Source organism: Megalopta genalis, chromosome 13 (assembly GCF_051020955.1).
Source record: "Megalopta genalis isolate 19385.01 chromosome 13, iyMegGena1_principal, whole genome shotgun sequence".
NCBI classification, from domain to species: domain Eukaryota; kingdom Metazoa; phylum Arthropoda; class Insecta; order Hymenoptera; family Halictidae; genus Megalopta; species Megalopta genalis.
Window position 1 is genome coordinate 4515413 of NC_135025.1, and position 17512 is coordinate 4532924.

The 17512-nt window shown below is 31.3% G+C and overlaps 7 protein-coding genes across 13 annotated transcripts; 2 read left to right on the forward strand and 5 right to left on the reverse strand.

Moving 5' to 3' along the window:
• Positions 1–224: 224 nt before the first annotated feature.
• On the reverse strand, positions 225–3840 carry LOC117224302 (rho GDP-dissociation inhibitor). Its single transcript, XM_033477113.2, has 8 exons — positions 3808–3840; positions 3611–3720; positions 2589–3292; positions 2272–2508; positions 2021–2216; positions 1631–1937; positions 628–1552; positions 225–519 (listed from the first exon to the last, which is right to left on the reverse strand). Exons 3-8 carry the CDS (start codon positions 3289–3291, stop codon positions 353–355), a joined length of 2535 nt encoding a protein of 844 aa, XP_033333004.2. The 5' UTR covers position 3292; positions 3611–3720; positions 3808–3840; the 3' UTR covers positions 225–352.
• LOC117224305 (phosphoribosyl pyrophosphate synthase-associated protein 2) lies at positions 3530–6105 on the reverse strand. Of its 3 annotated transcripts, XM_076526190.1 has the most exons (8): positions 5937–6105; positions 5414–5629; positions 5288–5308; positions 5113–5209; positions 4638–5046; positions 4304–4576; positions 4096–4242; positions 3802–3979 (listed from the first exon to the last, which is right to left on the reverse strand). In XM_076526190.1, exons 4-8 carry the CDS (start codon positions 5187–5189, stop codon positions 3821–3823), a joined length of 1065 nt encoding a protein of 354 aa, XP_076382305.1. In that variant the 5' UTR covers positions 5190–5209; positions 5288–5308; positions 5414–5629; positions 5937–6105; the 3' UTR covers positions 3802–3820. The 3 variants fall into 3 exon arrangements, with proteins under 3 accessions (XP_033333008.1, XP_076382305.1, XP_033333010.1); XM_033477117.2 differs by having other exon boundaries at positions 3530–3979; positions 5288–5629; positions 5937–6101; XM_033477119.2 differs by lacking the exon at positions 5288–5308.
• Positions 6106–6212: 107 nt separating this feature from the next.
• On the forward strand, positions 6213–9575 carry Exo70 (exocyst complex component 7). Its single transcript, XM_033477116.2, has 7 exons — positions 6213–6577; positions 6782–7018; positions 7157–7695; positions 7763–8314; positions 8385–8619; positions 8699–8968; positions 9246–9575. The coding sequence occupies exons 2-7, from the start codon at positions 6787–6789 to the stop codon at positions 9515–9517; spliced, it is 2100 nt and encodes a 699-aa protein (XP_033333007.1). The 5' UTR covers positions 6213–6577; positions 6782–6786; the 3' UTR covers positions 9518–9575.
• On the reverse strand, positions 9533–12444 carry Rac1 (ras-related protein Rac1). Its single transcript, XM_033477123.2, has 3 exons — positions 12303–12444; positions 11454–11841; positions 9533–10924 (listed from the first exon to the last, which is right to left on the reverse strand). The coding sequence occupies exons 1-3, from the start codon at positions 12335–12337 to the stop codon at positions 10769–10771; spliced, it is 579 nt and encodes a 192-aa protein (XP_033333014.1). The 5' UTR covers positions 12338–12444; the 3' UTR covers positions 9533–10768.
• Positions 12445–12758: 314 nt separating this feature from the next.
• On the forward strand, positions 12759–16068 carry Chrac-16 (chromatin accessibility complex protein 1). 4 transcript variants are annotated; one of them, XM_076526194.1, is made up of 4 exons: positions 12759–12881; positions 13417–13644; positions 13873–14477; positions 14612–16068. In XM_076526194.1, the coding sequence occupies exons 3-4, from the start codon at positions 14343–14345 to the stop codon at positions 14990–14992; spliced, it is 516 nt and encodes a 171-aa protein (XP_076382309.1). In that variant the 5' UTR covers positions 12759–12881; positions 13417–13644; positions 13873–14342; the 3' UTR covers positions 14993–16068. The 4 variants fall into 4 exon arrangements, 3 of the variants coding, with proteins under 3 accessions (XP_076382309.1, XP_076382307.1, XP_076382308.1); XM_076526192.1 differs by lacking the exon at positions 12759–12881 and adding an exon at positions 13146–13287 and having other exon boundaries at positions 13391–13644; XM_076526193.1 differs by lacking the exon at positions 12759–12881 and adding an exon at positions 13156–13287 and having other exon boundaries at positions 13373–13644.
• Positions 15002–16307, reverse strand: LOC117224306 (vacuolar ATPase assembly protein VMA12). The gene is made up of 2 exons (XM_033477122.2): positions 15854–16307; positions 15002–15767 (listed from the first exon to the last, which is right to left on the reverse strand). The coding sequence occupies exons 1-2, from the start codon at positions 16269–16271 to the stop codon at positions 15520–15522; spliced, it is 666 nt and encodes a 221-aa protein (XP_033333013.2). The 5' UTR covers positions 16272–16307; the 3' UTR covers positions 15002–15519.
• A 103-nt stretch (positions 16308–16410) lies between these two features.
• Muted (biogenesis of lysosome-related organelles complex 1 subunit 5) lies at positions 16411–17453 on the reverse strand. 2 transcript variants are annotated; one of them, XM_033477125.2, is made up of 4 exons: positions 17332–17453; positions 17179–17229; positions 16697–16885; positions 16411–16598 (listed from the first exon to the last, which is right to left on the reverse strand). In XM_033477125.2, the coding sequence occupies exons 1-4, from the start codon at positions 17407–17409 to the stop codon at positions 16434–16436; spliced, it is 483 nt and encodes a 160-aa protein (XP_033333016.1). In that variant the 5' UTR covers positions 17410–17453; the 3' UTR covers positions 16411–16433. The 2 variants fall into 2 exon arrangements, with proteins under 2 accessions (XP_033333016.1, XP_033333017.1); XM_033477126.2 differs by having other exon boundaries at positions 17147–17229; positions 17332–17448.
• Between the last annotated feature and the right edge of the window lie 59 nt (positions 17454–17512).

Below are 17512 nucleotides of genomic sequence, written 5' to 3' on the forward strand. Positions count from 1 at the left end.
TCATATTTTGTTTTTTACGAATTAACTTTTTAAATGTATCCATAAATTATTACTATATATTCATTCAAAATAATATCTCTCCATTACTACTACCATAAGTTATGTATGACGTCATTTGTTAGCTGTAATTTGTATGGTTATTTACAATTATAAAATCCCCGACATGGCATTCTAATAATTTCCACTTACGATGCTATTAAAATATTCTAAAAGGTATACAATCATTTGCGTTTGCCATAATTATTTATTTAACATAAATTATAATTGCTGGTTGATGTATTGTGTTTAAAAACAAAATTGCACACTTATTCGATCGCAAATATAAGAGAATTTCTCTTTAAATTAATATACATCATGCGTTATTGGACATGTTATCTGGACTTAAATTATTTTCTAAAATATATTGACAATGTTCTAAAAGTATTTCCATGCCCTTTTGATTCCTAAAATTTGTTTTGCAGTTGTGAAGCTTTTCATACAGTAGTTCTGGATGCACTTTCGCCAATTCTTTTAAACTATCTGAAAAAAATATATAATTATAATGTATTAACACTAGCAGTAACTTCATTATAGTAATAATACAATATATATATATATATATATATATATATATATATATATAATTACCTAGTATATATTTCTGAAATTCACTTTCCGGTTCATCTAAATATATTATAGTTGTAGTATATAAAGTATCTACATGAGCTTTATTGAAATGTAAATTATAATCCTCAGGTATAGAACTCCAAACTTTTACTAGAACTTCCATAGATGCCAATCTAATATTGTCACATCCATCATCTAGTCTTTTTAAAAGTACAGGATACATTTTGTGTATAAATTCTTCAGTGATGTTACAAGATCTTTTTCTGATGCACACTATCAAATATAGAGCCTTTAAAGAATATAGTCTACTTTTTTTAGAATTGTCATCTGCTAGACTAATGAGAGTAGGAATTATTTTATCCAATGCTGAAGGAATATTTTTTTCTGATAAACATTGATCTTTCTCCAATAGACAGTCTGCTTTATATTTCTCTAAGAAAGCACACAGACAACATACGGCTGCAGTACGTATAGCTTCAGCAGTTTTTCCTGCACTCCAAATTAAAGCAGGAAATATACAATTCTCCAAAAATTGATAACAGTAATTTAAATCTATAATTTCATGTAAAGATCCTTGATTAAAATACTCCGATAATAAAATGAAATGTTTTAATCGTAGTGCAGGTTCAGCGTCATTTGCCATAGTCTGTTTTAAAATTGGCAGCATAATATTCATGTTAAAATTGAGAACTGTTTTAACATAACTTAAGCATGCACAAAAAATTTGAGACTCGGGATTATAGATTGACCATGATTTACTGTTGGAGAATAATGAATTGAACCCTTCAATATATTCATAATAGAGACTTTCCATATTGTCGAAGCCATTGATATGTGCAATAGTATTTAAAAGTTCTTTTGCTTTTAACTCAATTGTATGTTCTTTTGCCATTGATAGAACAGTGAATGTTACTATGAATAAATCCTTTGATATAATTTTACAATCCTATAAATTTTTAGTTATATTGACATTTATAAATGGTAAAGAATTTTAAGTATATAAAAATTGATAAAAGAAGCAAACCTCCTTGCATACTGAAATTAAGGAATCACAGCAAGAAAAAACTTGTTGTTGATATGCTGTCTTTTTACTTTGACAAATATATGACTGCTGCATGAATTTCCCAATTTTTTCCAATGATGGAAGAAGTGTGGAATATTCACTACTTCTTAGGATTGCAGAAAATACTCTTAAGTGACCAACTGATGGAGATTCTTCGAGTGTAGGAAGTATTAAACGACAGTAGATTTCAGGATGTACAAAATATCCTAAATATTCTGCTGCTTTTTCTATGTTTTCTACAACTCTAATATCGTCATCATTACAGGCTCTGTTGAACAATTTATATGTTAGAAATAAATGTAATTGAATATTACACTTGTAGAAAATTTATAAAAAAAATTAAATATTTACCGATACATAGATGGTAAAAGTTTTTCAATGTGTTGTGTTACATCTTCTTCTATGTTTAAAATAAATACACAAAGTAACTGTGCAGATCTCACTCTTATGTCTGCCATCCAATCTCCTAACTCTAAATTAATTCCATTAATCAATTTACTGAAAGTTTGCTGTGCTATTATTCGACACCCTAAATTTGGCCTGGCAACTGTAAATATATACAAATAAGTTATATTAAACATATAAAATAACCACATACTTACTATTAGGGTAATGATGAGGCGCTTTGATAAGAAAATCCATTTTATCCTTGAGCTTTTCATCATTCTGATTTTCTGTTATATATAATTCCCCTACAGCATTCCAAAGACTTTCAGCCTTTTCTCTAAGTTCTTGTAATTCATCATGAAGGCCTGATAAAAGCAGTGGAAGAATTTTATGCCACCAACTATACCGATCTTTCAAATTTAAGAGCCAGTGACCTGCTACTTCTATTACAGCTATAAAGAATTAGAATTATTCTTATTACATATAAAATACAAAAAAATTGAAATAAAAATAACTTAAAGTATTAAAATACCAGTTCTAATGAGCCCATTTTGATCGAATAATCTTTCAGCTAAAGGAGTAGCCACATTTTCAATACATTTACTATTTCCATACTGAATCAAATCTCCAATAGATTTAATTGAAGCAATTCTAACTCTATAATGTTGGTGTGAAAAATTTCCCAAAATTGGCGTCACAAATTTCTCAGAATGAGCATAAAAATGTCTTGACAAATTTTTAGCAAATTCAGATACACAAGCACAACTTTCTCTTTTAACTAGTGGATAATTATCTGATATAGTACGTATTAATATTTTAATTAAATCGTCAATATACGATGCCAATAAGTGTTTATATTTCAAAATTAAGAGCTTCAATAATGTAACACATTTCAATCTAACTTCTTCTGAACTTTCTATTAGTTCCTGTGAACCTAGTCGTCTTGATAAAATTGGAAGTAAATACAAAATGTAATCATCATGTGGCGTTAAATTAGCTATAAATAATTGAAAAATTTCTAGAACATTGTCACGGCAAATTTCAGCAGCATCAGTTAAAATTTTATGTAATGATTTGTTGACAGCATTCCACAACTCAATAATTTCACTTTCGGATGGTGGTGATTCTAAAATTTGTAGAATTTCTTTCAAGCCAAGTACACGTCGCTTCTTTTCTTCCGATTCCAACAGAACACAAAGTTTTACAAATTTATGATTCACAGTCTCCACAGACATTCTGAAAAACCGAGATAAGTTTATATTCCTAAAAATGGAACAAAATTGTGACTATCGTTACGCGATTGTGTATTTCCATAGCAACATTTTCATTGATTTAATTGCCCTAATTCGAATGTTTATTCGATTTTAGATTAAAGGAAATAAAACAGTTATCTCATTTTTTGTAATCTTATATTATTATTTTACAATGTAAAATAATATATCTATGATTTTGGACTTCTAAAACATACTCATCTTTCTTTAATATAAAATATAATTTTCATAATATTGTAGCATTGAATTAACATCGAACATCAAACTTTTTAATAGAACTTACATAGTCTTATGAATATGGAAATATATATATGGTAAATCTAAACATATGAAGATATTCAAATAATTTGATCACTGACATAATTTTACATAGACTAGCATGTTCATTAATATCTGTAAAATAATAAACAGAATTTAGTAGATATGTTTTAGGTATGGTCCCCAGATATGGAAACATGTAGTACATTTAAAATCTATTACTTCATCATATTTTTTAATCTTCCAAAGTGACATTTTTAAATAAATACGACATTGATTCCTTGTTGTGAATACGTCTAATAGCCTCAGCCAGTAGAATACTGATATCGACAGTCTTTATTTTTGGACACTGCATCTTTTGGACATCATGAGGAACTGTGTTTGTTACAACAACCTGTAAGTAGCAAATATAAATTAAAAATTTTAAACTAAGTTATATGTAATGTTAATTCAATTTTCAGCAACTCATAATTCAAGTTTATTATTAATATTAATTTTTAGTGTTATTACCTCATCGATCGGCGACTCTTCTATAAGTCTTGGAGCATCAGAGCTCAAGAGTCCATGTGTAGCTAATACATAAATTTTATATGCACCTCTTTCTTTGAGAACTTCTGCTGCAGCTACATAGGACTGAACATCGTCTATCATGTCATCCTTAAATAAAACTTAATTTATATATTTCTTTTTCATAAAATTCATTTTTAGATGTACTTACCACCATGATAGCTATGCGTCCACCCACATCTCCTACCACATTAATTGGTGGTTTTTCTTTTGCAGGATGCATTGGGACACCAACTCCAACTTCCATTGTTCGTGATGCTAAGGCTGGTGGGGAATAGCGTCCATCATTCATATCTGATTCAGCTTCTCGCTGTTCTCCATGAATTACTGCTATACCCAAACGTAATCTTTCTGCATAACTGGTTGCTTTCTTAGCACTGCCAGGATTTCTGGCCACTATTACGGAATTATGATAGTCTGGAATCTAATTGAATAGCTTTATAAATAAGAGATGAAAATATATTGCAGTTATACTATTTACATACAGATTCTTGTATATATTGAAGTAAAAAAGGGCTTGCACGTAAATTGTCCACTGGAACATCAAAAAATCCTTGTATTTCCTTTTGATGTAGATCCATTGTAATTATATGAGTCAATCCGCTTTTGCAAAGCATTTTTGCTAATAATTTTGAGACTATACAACCACGTTTACGCATTTTGCATTGCTTAGAATAAGGTAAATATGGAATAACTCCGACAATATTTTTTGCTGAAGAAGTTTTGCATGCATATGCCATAATCAAAAGTTCCATTATGTTGTTATTTACATCCTTGGTGCCAGTTTGAATAATGTAAAGGTCTTTACTACGTACAGAATCGCCAATTTCGACCATAGTTTCACGATTTGATTTATGATATACAGAACATCCTCCATGCTTAACACCCAACCGACTTTAAAATAAAAAGAATACATGTAATATAATAACATAATGCAGATGTATATTCATGGAAACTTACTTTGCGATAAGATTTGCAAGCTCAGGATGAGAATTACCAGCAATAAGTACAATATCAGAAGATACAGGTTTGTCCATATTGTGATGTTTCTTAAAAACTAGAATATCATATAATGTATAATTAATTAATACTAAATATTGATATTATAAAATAATAGAATATTCTGTATAAGTACCTTGTAATTTACAAGATTATGCTACAATAATTATTAAAATGTTTTGATAATTATAAAAATAAAACTTTTTATTTTTTAATATATTAATATATATTATTCTACTTCTATTAAATATATATTACTAACTCTTTGATTTAAATACACAAAGTAAAGAGCCGAATTCGATCCAATTTTTTCGAGCTTTATTCACGTTGGCCTTGGACACGATTTATGCTTGCGTTCTGAACAGCTGCTTCACTCAGAAGTACCAACCCTTTCTTACGAAGATGGAAGGAATGTAATTCAAGTTCACGTTCTTGAATGGTTTACATACACGCATCGCGTAATTTCTTTCACAATCTCCTATATTAGAAGTTTTAGTTATTATCAAATTATCGAAGGAACAGGGTTTAATTGCTTATACTTCATCGGTTATGTACATTGCATGTTATGTATGTATATCATCGTATGTATATCTTAATTTAATTTTTCCATTCATTAGATTATTGTCTCAGGATTGCGTTTATGTACATACATATATACTTAATGTATTAGGTTCATACGATAAAGAATTTTGATACATTATTTCGAATAAAAATAAGTTTTCAAAATTCTGTTCTTTTTTTCGTCGTAAGAAAAATAGAAAAAAGAAAATTGAAATTTTCTTTACTCTGATTAGTTGATGATTCACTGCTAAGACAGGATCCACTGCGGATTGAAGGCAACAGTAAAAATAATCTCATTACTGTAGTATGCGTGCATTATTATCTCTTGTTGAAAATCCTCTGTGCTCTGTGTAAATTCATTTTTTGCACGGGCACGTTACCGTGCTTGTGATCTCATTGTATTTGCGCATCCGTTTGCTTCGCGCTTCATCTGAAACATTCGGAGAGATATTCGACTTATACTGTTGCCTCGGAATATTCTCGATCGCACAGCCCAGCGTGACAATTTAAAAAAGATCGATTTAATACATTCTGTTTCTAGAATCCAACAATTGAATTACCGCGTCTGAACCGCTATACTGAATTTTGATTCGAAAAAAGTTTCTGCTTACTATAGATGGCAGTCAAAACATAGTCCCAAAAGTTGACGACAGAGTTGTTCCTCCCTGATTGATCATCATGACACTGAACTGCACGTAACCTTAAAAATTTGTGTTATAAAATTACGTAAAAACTAGAACTGTCAAATTTATGTTCTCTTATGAATGAATGACATTATGTAACATAATGTATAAATATTTATGAAGTTAAATTAATTTCCGTTGCTTATAATTATATATTTAGAAACCTCCAAGATCATTGCCACGTAAGTTATAATTTTTGACAAGTATATATGTATATATATGTGTGTATATAAGGATATATATATGGCTGAGCGTGTGTGTTTTAGAGCTGCATATATTATATATCTGTAACAACAATAACTGCAAAATAAATAAAGTATTTATTATGTTTACATTTATTTCTGTACTTCATATCTTTTTAATATCTGACATTTAATTGTTTATAGATAAAATGATGCATATTACAAAAGTAGACACATCTGAACGAAGATTTGAAATACAATGCAAATTAGAAACAGAAATTGCCTCGTTAGAAACTTTAAAAGAAGCAGAAGAACGAAGTAGGAAATTAACTAATAGCGTTGTTGGTATACTGTCTTCTTTAGAACAACGTCTTGCAACATTACGGCGTACTATACTCCCTGTTTACAATGAAACAGGAAATCTTCAAGCACAACAGCAAAGTACATGTTTTGTAATCATATCTCATCTATTGATATTTGTTTGAAAAATGTTTTCTTTGAACAAAACCATATTATTTTTATATTTTTGACTAAAATTCATTAACTTAAATTGTATATTTATTTATTTATTTTTTTTAGACATAGAAAGAACTCTAAATGCTTTAGATCATGCAATTGGATATTATGGAGTTTGTCAGGAAGTAGAAGGAGCAGTGCAAGCAGGTCCAGGAGGATCTGGAGGGTTAGACAGTTTTTTGGAAGCTATGAATCGCCTGTTTAATGCACAGCGTTATTTCCAAAAAAATAATCCGAGTTCGGTAGAATTAGAAAATGTGACTAGTTTATTTGTCATTGGATTAGATGCTTTATATGCAGAATTCCATGATATTTTAACAAGACAAAGTAAACCAATATTACCAATTGTACTTTTGGATTTAATTGGTTCTGATGAAGACACTAGTGGTGAAGATGCACCGCAATCTCTTTGTCAATTGCCAGAAAGCATTTTGGGGGATTTACTGAAAATTGCTGGATGGCTCGAGGAAAGAGGACATCGTAAACATGTAAAAATATATGCATCTGTGCGTTCTGCAATAGTGTTAAGATCATTGCAATTGTTGAAGGAACATCAAAGGAGTGCCAGTGGTGGTAGTACACATGCTGGAAGTCCCTTGCCAGTAAGTATTTTATAATAATGTACACAGCTAATTTGCTAAGGATTCACAATTGTGTTATATTTAACAGAAAGCTAAATTTGGCAACAGACACTCGTTAGGTGGTCAAGAGGCTAGTGGAAGAAGAGCTTCTAAAAGATTACAACATGCTATTGAAAAAAAAGCTAGTAGAATGTTACTGAAAGCTTCTCAAACTACTGGTTTAGGATTATCTTTGACTACATCTAGGAAACCACCACCGCAATTGTCTGGGCACTGTGTAGAGGACACAGCACCGGATGAACAAGAAATGGAAAATTATTTATTACTAACAGTTGGACTTCACAAACTCATGCAAGCTGAACGATCACTGGTTGCCAAGATTTTGCCAATTACTTTGCAGGCCCAAGTTTTAGAAGCTACCGTGCGTGAAGCTATGGATCTAGTAGCTCATGATGGAGAGAGTATAGCAACTCGTGCTAAAAGATGTATTGTACGACGTGATTTTTCAGCAGTACTAGTAATTTTCCCGATTTTAAAACATCTTGGAGAACTAAAACCGGATTTGGAACGGACTGTCGAAGGTTGCGACTACGCCCTTCGGTCCAAATTTACTTCTGTGCTTAATACTCTAAATGTAACTGTAAGTTATAGTAAACTGAAACTTATAGATGGTCTTTTTATTAAAATGTTACAGTGTGTAATTTTTATAGGGAGCAAAAGCTCTAGAAGATTTCGCGGAAAGTGTTCGAAATGAATCTAATTCAGTTTTACCTAAAGACGGAACTGTCGCAGAAAGTACAAGCAATGTGTTAGTATTTTTGGAGCAGTTAGCAGAATATGCAGATACTGCTGGAATTGTTTTAAGACGTAGCACCGATATGGAAGGCACAATTTCTGTAAAACAATCTGAGAATATGTACAGAATCGTTTTAGGAACGTATATTAGTTAGTACTATTTCATTTCTTTTTAAGAATTCATAAACAATATCGTTAAATATTTTAACATAATTCCTTTATATTTTAGAAAAAGTATTAGCACAATTAAATTTAGCGCTTGTAAGTAAAAGTGATACTTGTTACTCAGATGTTGCGCTACGAGCTCTCTTTCGTTTGAATAATCATAATCATGTTGTAAATGCTTTACGTCGTAGTTCTTTAATGGAACTACTCTTATTAGCAGAACCTAGTGCTGAACACTCGTATAATGACCTTTTATTGCGAGATAAAAGCAATTACGTATCAACTACATTTTCGAAAGCACGTACTTACCTTGAACAGCCCATTGACGAACCAGGTTTGTTTCTCTAAATACTATTATGTTTTACAATTGAAAATAAAAGACTACGTTTTATCGTTCGTTTATTTTTACATATAAAATTGTATGTCTATGACAAATTATTTAAAATTTTTTTAAATGTCGTACTGGTAATGTTGAAAATATATAAATTTCGTAAAACATATAAATCATATAACGTAATTACGGTAATTAATAATAATACGCGTGAATTGTATAATGTTTAAGGCGAAGTTGGTAAGGACACAAATTCATAACGATATTATCATATTCACAGAACCAGGAGCAAAAACGTTGAAAGAAAAATTCTTAGGATTCACGAGGGAATTAGAAGAAGTCGCGAAGTGTCAACGCTCATATTCTGTACCTGATGCTCGATTACGAGAAGAGTTACGGAAAGAACTACAGCAAGCTATAGTCCCTCTCTACACGATTTTCCATAACAAATATCGCGGAATATCGTTTTCAAAGAACCCAAATAAATATATAAAATATACTCCTGAACAGATTTCTGCAATGATTTATACATTTTTTGACACGACAGCATAATGAATAACTAGAAAATTTTAATAAACACCCATTTAATAAAGCATATTTAGTTACATTATTTATGATATTTTTTATGGACTGAATCCCCGTTCCCCGGATAAATTGCACAGGTCAGTGGATCTGCGACGATTGAAATAGATCTCGGTCCAGCCCCACTTTATATATATTTATAATATATATATAAAAAACAAGTAACGTTCGATTTAGATTCAGCAGCTTATACATGTAAAATGATAGTAATAGGAATACAGTTTGAACTTTTACCATTTATGTACAATTACTTGCTATAGAATAATTCCTTCTTCCGTCTTTCTCTCTTGGCTTTTACGTGCACTCGTTCAAACATACACTCACGCACACGAAATTTCCCCACCTCCGATATTAAATTTTTGTAATTTGTTTCTTTTGCCATGTTGTGCGTATCAATTACAGCAACATGAAAACGCAGTGAAGAGGCAGAGAATTAAAATCGCACTTGTATTGCTCACCTCTAAAACTTAGATGACTATCTATCTTTTACCATGGTATGTATATAGTAATATCAACCAATTTAGTTAAAGGTAGAAGTCATTTTATGTGATTTGCAACTGTATATTTACCACGAAAGATACAGATTTTTTGTACAGCTAATCGACTCCATATGGAATTATTAGCTGGAAAAGACCAACTTATCAGAGAAAAATGCTTGTTATGGAAAAGTAACGTAAAAGATAAACAAATTATTGTTTACATAAGTGCAATATTTTAATACTTTGAATGTTAATATTTACGCTATATTAATTTTTTCCTATACTAAAGCTTTTAAAAATGGATAAACATTTTTTATCTAAAATATACAATGCAAAATTGCATAAAATGGTTTACCTCTTCGATTAAATTGATTAGTATTCAGTGTGCACACAAACGCACATACATAGTAATGTTTGTTTCCTTATGTTTCATATGTAATAACTAATATTAATAACACACTCTAATATACTGTACATTATCAGTTCAGTTTTCATTTGGCTTCCTTTCTCTGTTCAGAACATTTAGCTATGTCCAAAACACTTAAATTGCGTATATTTTCTCTTTTACCTTTTTTATACGCATTATACAAATTTATTTGTGCGCTTTTATGGCAGATGCTTGTAGAGGGATGGACCATACAGCATTTTCCTTTATCAGAGTTAGATGTTCTGCTGCAATCAAGTCCGATCGGAGGAGAAGTAATACAGTTATACGTGCTCCGCCGTCGTCGGACATTTAATATTATAGGAGGAAACATCTGCGTTTTGGTTTCATTTGCAGAACTGGGCACAATACAGCACGGATTGCTTCATCAAATACTGTTTTCAATCCTTTTTGAGTCAAAGCCGAACACTCTAAATACTTCACTGCTCCAATCTCTTTTGCCATTGTCAAACCCTAATAATAATTTTAAATTAAATTATTACTTACAATTTATCTAACTACAATGTATTTAAAAGTGCTAAATCTATGAATCTAATACAGGGACTTATGTTAGTGTAAGTATATTATATCATAACTATATAATACTCCAATATGCTCCTATATAGCATAATTGTTAATTACTAGTATTATTATCAGTATTCTTTATTCATTACTCCTTTTTTTTGGATTCTTAATCATAAGTCTTTGAACAGTTATTATATTCACCAAATGAAAACTGGCAACATACAAATGTAGATTGATTATAGTAGATTATTGATAGTAATTGCAATAATTTTAAGAGGTCGTTATAGAATATTTTAATAAATTTAATTTTAATGTTGTTTCTCAATTGTACTGGCATACTCTTTTAGTGCAGCAGAGATACTGCAAAGATCCATTTATAGATGAATCAGTAACCAATGACTTTACAAAATGTTCGATCCTAAGTCCCTGATTAGAAATGTAATTAATAATAAGTGGTTAATAAAATAATAATACATGCCTGGGGATATGTGATTGGTGCCAATTTCTTATCTTTTAATCGTTCAATTGTTTCCTTGTCTTCACGCAAATCTAATTTAGTCCCTACTAATATAATCGGAGTGGCTGGACAATGATGACGCACCTCTGGATACCATTTAGCACGTACATTCTCAAAACTGGCAGGGTTGACCAAAGAAAAACAAATCAAAAAGACATCTGTCTGAGGGTACGACAATGGTCTTAGTCTGTCATAATCTTCTTGGCCTGCTGTGTCCCATAAACCAAGATTGATCGGTTTGCCATCCACCATAACATTTGCAGAATAATTGTCAAACACAGTCGGGATATACTCCCCGGGAAAGGCATTGGTAGTATAGCTTATGAGAAGGCATGTTTTACCTACGGCTCTGTAGAAATCAACCAATTACAGAAAATTAAACTGACCATATAAATCCATAATAACAATCTTTATCAGAGAAAGGTTAATTACAGGTTAAACGGAAACAGAAAATTCCTCTTTCATTGTGCAATGTTGATAGTACAGTGGAAATTACAAGTGAACCTGAACATGGAAGAAAGAGTGGAAGGGGAGAAAACAGATAACGAAAATGGAAGAAAAAGATCGAGAAAATTAATTATACACGAGCAAATGACTTGAAAATAAAGCATAAATTTTCCTTTTTCATATCGAAAAGTTAACAAAGAAATTGACAAAAATACATTCAAAAGAATAACGGGTGTGGTGCCTGCTTTGAAATAGTTCTCGATCAGGAAAAACCAGTCGTCAAATCTGTAGATCGTGGTATGGATCGAAAATTGGGAAAAATAAACAATTGACAAACATTATAATAAATTTGAAAATACTCACCCGTCGCCTACGACAACGCACTTAATGGCCTGCATCCTGAAGGTTGGGAACCGTTCACAAGTAGAAATATCCACGTAAATTCGCAGGAAGGGGGCTAGTTCGATTCGACAGAGCACGAAAGATTAAGAGAGACAGAGAAGGACTTGAAGTGTCGTGGAACAGAGAGAGCGAGAGAAGGCAAGGGAGAGTGGGCAAGAAAGAGAGAACGCGCAGAGGATGAGTATAAGAGAGACAGATAAATGGTGTCAAACGTAAGGTAGAAGAAGATCATAGAACGAAAGGAAGGATAGATGGTAGAGATCGGGAGGAATGAAAGCAAATAGCAAAAAGAAAAAGTTATGTACGTAGAAGTGTAAAATCCAGAGCCTTAACAATAATGTACTTCTTATAATTTTTCCGTGTTTTGTAGTGGGGAAGCGCAGTCGGAGATCTCTGCTTGAATGCAGCACTCCTGACCTCGATTTGTGGCCTCAATTATGATCATAGGTCTTTATTTATCCTGAAAGAATGAAAATGGTGTTTTTACGAACACGAAGAATTACAGCAGAACTTATATAATGCTTCATGGTTAGCATATAGGTATGTATAAATATTACTTTGAAAACCCCTTTTAATGAACAAGCTTCTAATGATGGATCCTAGATATATAAAATTATGTTCGAAACACGAGCAACGTAGGTATGTGCATACATACCGCAGTGTAAGAATAAGTGATACTACAGACTTGTAGAACCTTAGACCATATATGTATGTATACCTATCAGTGTTGTTAGTACGTATAGACACGGCTTCAGACCATTTCCCTGCAGCAAGGATGAAATCATCTACGTGACGTCAGAGTGAACACATGTATAAGCTATGCTAGTATGATATTGCGTATTGTTCGGTGGAATTTGGGGAATTCTGTGGGTCGGGTGCCTGTCGAGCCCTGAAGCACTCTGCTCATGGAGGATTTGTATGAGAACAAATTAAACGATAATATAACGTAAGAAAATGAAAATACTTTATTTTACGAGCTCTAAGATGCGTTTTCTATGATTATCGAATAAAGTTTGCCGTTTTTCGTGAAGTTTTGAATCTTCTTCCAGATCCGTCCTTTCTTCTTGGCCAATAGGAAAATTGAAGTTCTCCAGCTGGACGCTGATTTGTCGGACGGCCTGTCTTCCGGTTCCAGCTCGATCATGATTGGTGGTGGAAGGTGGTTCGGCGGCGCGCGCACAAGGGTGAGGGCTCATGGGAGTTGATCGGCACGCGAGGGAAAAGGCCCGCCAAAACAAGAGTTGTGAAAGGTTACGCGCGAAGATTTCGAGGTCGGGGACTGAACGAGAGAGAACTACATAAGGTATGTAGTCTACAACCATGACCGTAAAACGTTATATTTTACATTTGAATTTCCCTCTTTACACCATTTGTCGGATATTATAATATGGCAAGGTGTGAGGCTGGCTCACTGTAGAATTATATTGATGAAACAGCTAAAAATTGCTCATTCATTGCTCACCAATTAGTTTTAATTGCTCACTTATTCTTTTTAAGAAATGTCTAAAAAAAACTTTTCTGAAACGCCTAGGGATTTTTATGAGAGATTGAAGACCTTAGAGCATAAAAATCTGGAGGCTTCCATCCCCGCCTGTATTGAGCCTGTTGCCCCCGTACAAGTTCACGAGTATTTATTATAGATTAATATATAATTTTAAAATGTATTGAATTAAAAGGATAAATTATTATACTTAATGTCTTAATGTGAGAAATATTTCAAATATAATTCTCTTATACTTTCAACATCAGAACAATTTTTAAGAAATCATGAATATTATAAAAAAGATTATTAATTAAAATTGCATATTGCTTTAAAAAAATATCAACAACAAAATATCTGCTTTATACAATCGTAAATGCATACATTGTATATATATATATAGATATATAATTCATGAAATTTGAAAATTGGCGGCAACTGGTGCTCATAGTTACATTAGTGATTGATTAGTGTTCAAGTCGTTTACATTTGAGTTTGGAACAAATCACTTTTAAAGCAAAATGAGTGCACAAGGATCACCATCTAAAATTAGAGAATTACGTTTGCCTATGGCAAGAGTAAAAACAATTATGAAAAGTTCTCCTTATGTTGACATCATCGGGCAGGATTGTTTATATTTAGTCACAAAAGCTACGGTAAGTTGAGGTTAAGTCATGTTAAGTGACAACAAATTTTTATTTTGCATATGAGAACAGTTACGCTTGACAAATTTTCAGAATACTTTCTATTATAATAAAAATATAGGAGTAATTTTAATTTATTTTTTTAGGAACTATTTATACATTATCTGACAGAAGAAGCACATTTACAAAGCAATAAAGGACATTTATTAGATTATAAACATTTGGCAGAAGTTGTACAAACTAATGATACGTTGGAATTTTTAAGAGAAATAATGCCTAGAAAGATAACAGTTAGACAGTTTAAAGAAATGATGGCTGCCAAGAATTCTAACAGTAGTTCAGAAAGTAGCTCAGATTCAGACAGTGACAGTGAATCGGACACAGATTCTTGTTCTGACAGTGATAATAGGAAAACAGAAGAAAACTTATCAAATAGTGATCATGGAAGTGATACAAAAGCAAATGGTAAATGTCATTCAGTCAGTGACCAAAGCGAAGCCAGTGGAAAAAGTGACAGTGAAGACTAAACAAAGAAATGTGACTATAGACATTTATTTTGATAAACTTTTTTGTAAGGTAGACTTACCAAATCATTACAAAGTAATCCAAACTTAATAAGAAATTAATTAAACTTCATAATTACTTGGTACTTCAAAATAATAGTATTAGAAGTTTGGTATTTTTTTATGGATTTGTTTGAATTTATTTATATGTTGAATGAAACATTCTTCATTCTTGTTGGAACTTCTTGGTCATAGAATTGCATATTCTATAGATATATTGCAAGTACATTTTTACATTTTATACATAAAAAGGCCTTATTTATTTTCACATTGTAGCAACCTAAGAAGCTTTTTGCTACTTCGATCAAATATTAAAACAAAATAAATGCATTAATTTTTGTAATACTTGTTTCTTCTTAGCTCTATCACTACTTATTTTTGCTAATATAAATATTAGCATATTACAAATTAGTTTGCTTCATTTTAATATTATTTATAGAAATTGCAAAAGTTTTCGAAGAATACACTTCTACGGCAAAAATTTGTAAATTTTATTCTTGATGTAATTTTTTAGATGTTGATGATACTGACTCGTATCCGTCCTCATTCAGTTTAATAGCTAAGAAGTAAATTTCAGCCAGAGCTATAATTAATGCACAAATTATGCCCAATAATAACCTAAACCCAAAATCTAAATTCCCAACTATTAATTCTACACCTATAAATCCGAAAGCAAAGCCTGCTAATACAGAAAATATAAACTGTGCAACAGCTATGAGTTGCTTATTTATTTGCTTCACTGAAAACAAAGAAAGTATTTATAATTGAAAGCTTGTACATAAAATTGATTACAAAAATATATATTATAATTTTAAAACCTCTTACTTTGATAAGAAATAGTGTCTTCTGGATAATTTTTTCTAATAGAGTCAACGTTTTTAGTCATAGCTTGATATTCTCTAGCATCTTGTTGTGCTTTTAATTTCTTTATTCTAGCCTCCAATTCAGGATTTCTTGGTGTAACCTTTGGTATAGGTAATTTTATATCTGTTTCTTCTAAGAGTTCATGCAAATAAACGTTTTCTTTTTTCGTTCTTCTATGATCTTCTAAATACTTATTTAACCACCTTATATCATCCAGATTCAAAGAAACCTGGTTTTCTTTGTCCTTGCTTGACTTTTTTAAAGCAATAATATTTGCTGGAGTGTCATTTGCTTTTTTAACATTTTTTATAACAAATTCTGTTAATGTTTTACTTGATGTTATTCTAATAGATGGGTCTTCGATTGTTTCAACTGGCATTCTTATTTTTTCTCTTTACATACAAACTTTCTATTATTAGCAAAATGGTACGATCAGCACAGTTTTATGCATTACATAAAGAACTGATATTATATTTTATATTATACGTCTACTACGTGTAAATAAAAAATATCTGTAATAGAATAACAAAGAAAGAATTTATTATGCGATATGCAATTTTTTTTCCAGATCAGTGTAATATTCTTTTATTTCATCTTCCTTTTCCTCAAAAGTTTGATTTACTTTCTCACACTTCTCGCTCATATCATTGACAAATTTCTCCCATTCTAATTTCCTGATTTTTCTGTTGTCTTCCAATGTTTTATCCTAAATAAATTATTAAACATAAATGTTAATTTCAAATGTAGAATATATCCTAACACTTTTATCATAGTATTGAGAACTTATTAAAGAAAAACCAGTACAATATCAAAATCTTGTTCTCTCTGAAGTACTCTTTCACACATGCTCAGTGCTACATCAACATTTGCTTTTAAACTAGGCAAATGGCAATCTCCTAGTTGTTCTGTACGATCCAATTGATTTTCCTTTAGTTCAGTCGAGTATTCGAGTATTTTGAAAAGACGTTCCACTTCTCTATCTCCTCTCTTTTCCTATAAACGTGCAATTACTGTGATTGTTTATTTCTGAAATTCAACTAAAGAATAAAAAGAGATTTATCTTCGAATTTTACATTATTTAATTTTTTGACAATACTGACTTTTAGGTTATATATACGATGAGCAGTTTCAATTCATTTGAAATACGGGCACGTAATAATCAATAATTAATACAATGATATACAGTAAGGACTTCCATCTATTCAGCTTTTTGTTCACGAAAAAATTCTTGCCATCGATTCAATAATTTTTTACCTGAAACTCTCGCAGAAAAAACGTGATTTCACCTTGAATGAACGGTCGATGATCAAAAAGTCGACTCCAAATTTCACCAGTGTCTACGGAAACGTGACATCGCGAAACGTTATGGTAATTAATTATAACATTAATATATATATTTGAAAAATTATATATTTGTAATCAATCTACACATGCCGCACCTTTAATAATGGACGCCATGATTCTTCGTAAAATACTCTGCCTGGTAAACTGGAGGCGGAAAAGAGTACTACATACATACGTGTAGGTACATATGCATAGTGCTTTCTTTTAGAGAGCACACATGCAAAGAAAGTACGAAGATCATTCTATAAATGATTGCAAAGGATAGTAAATCTTATA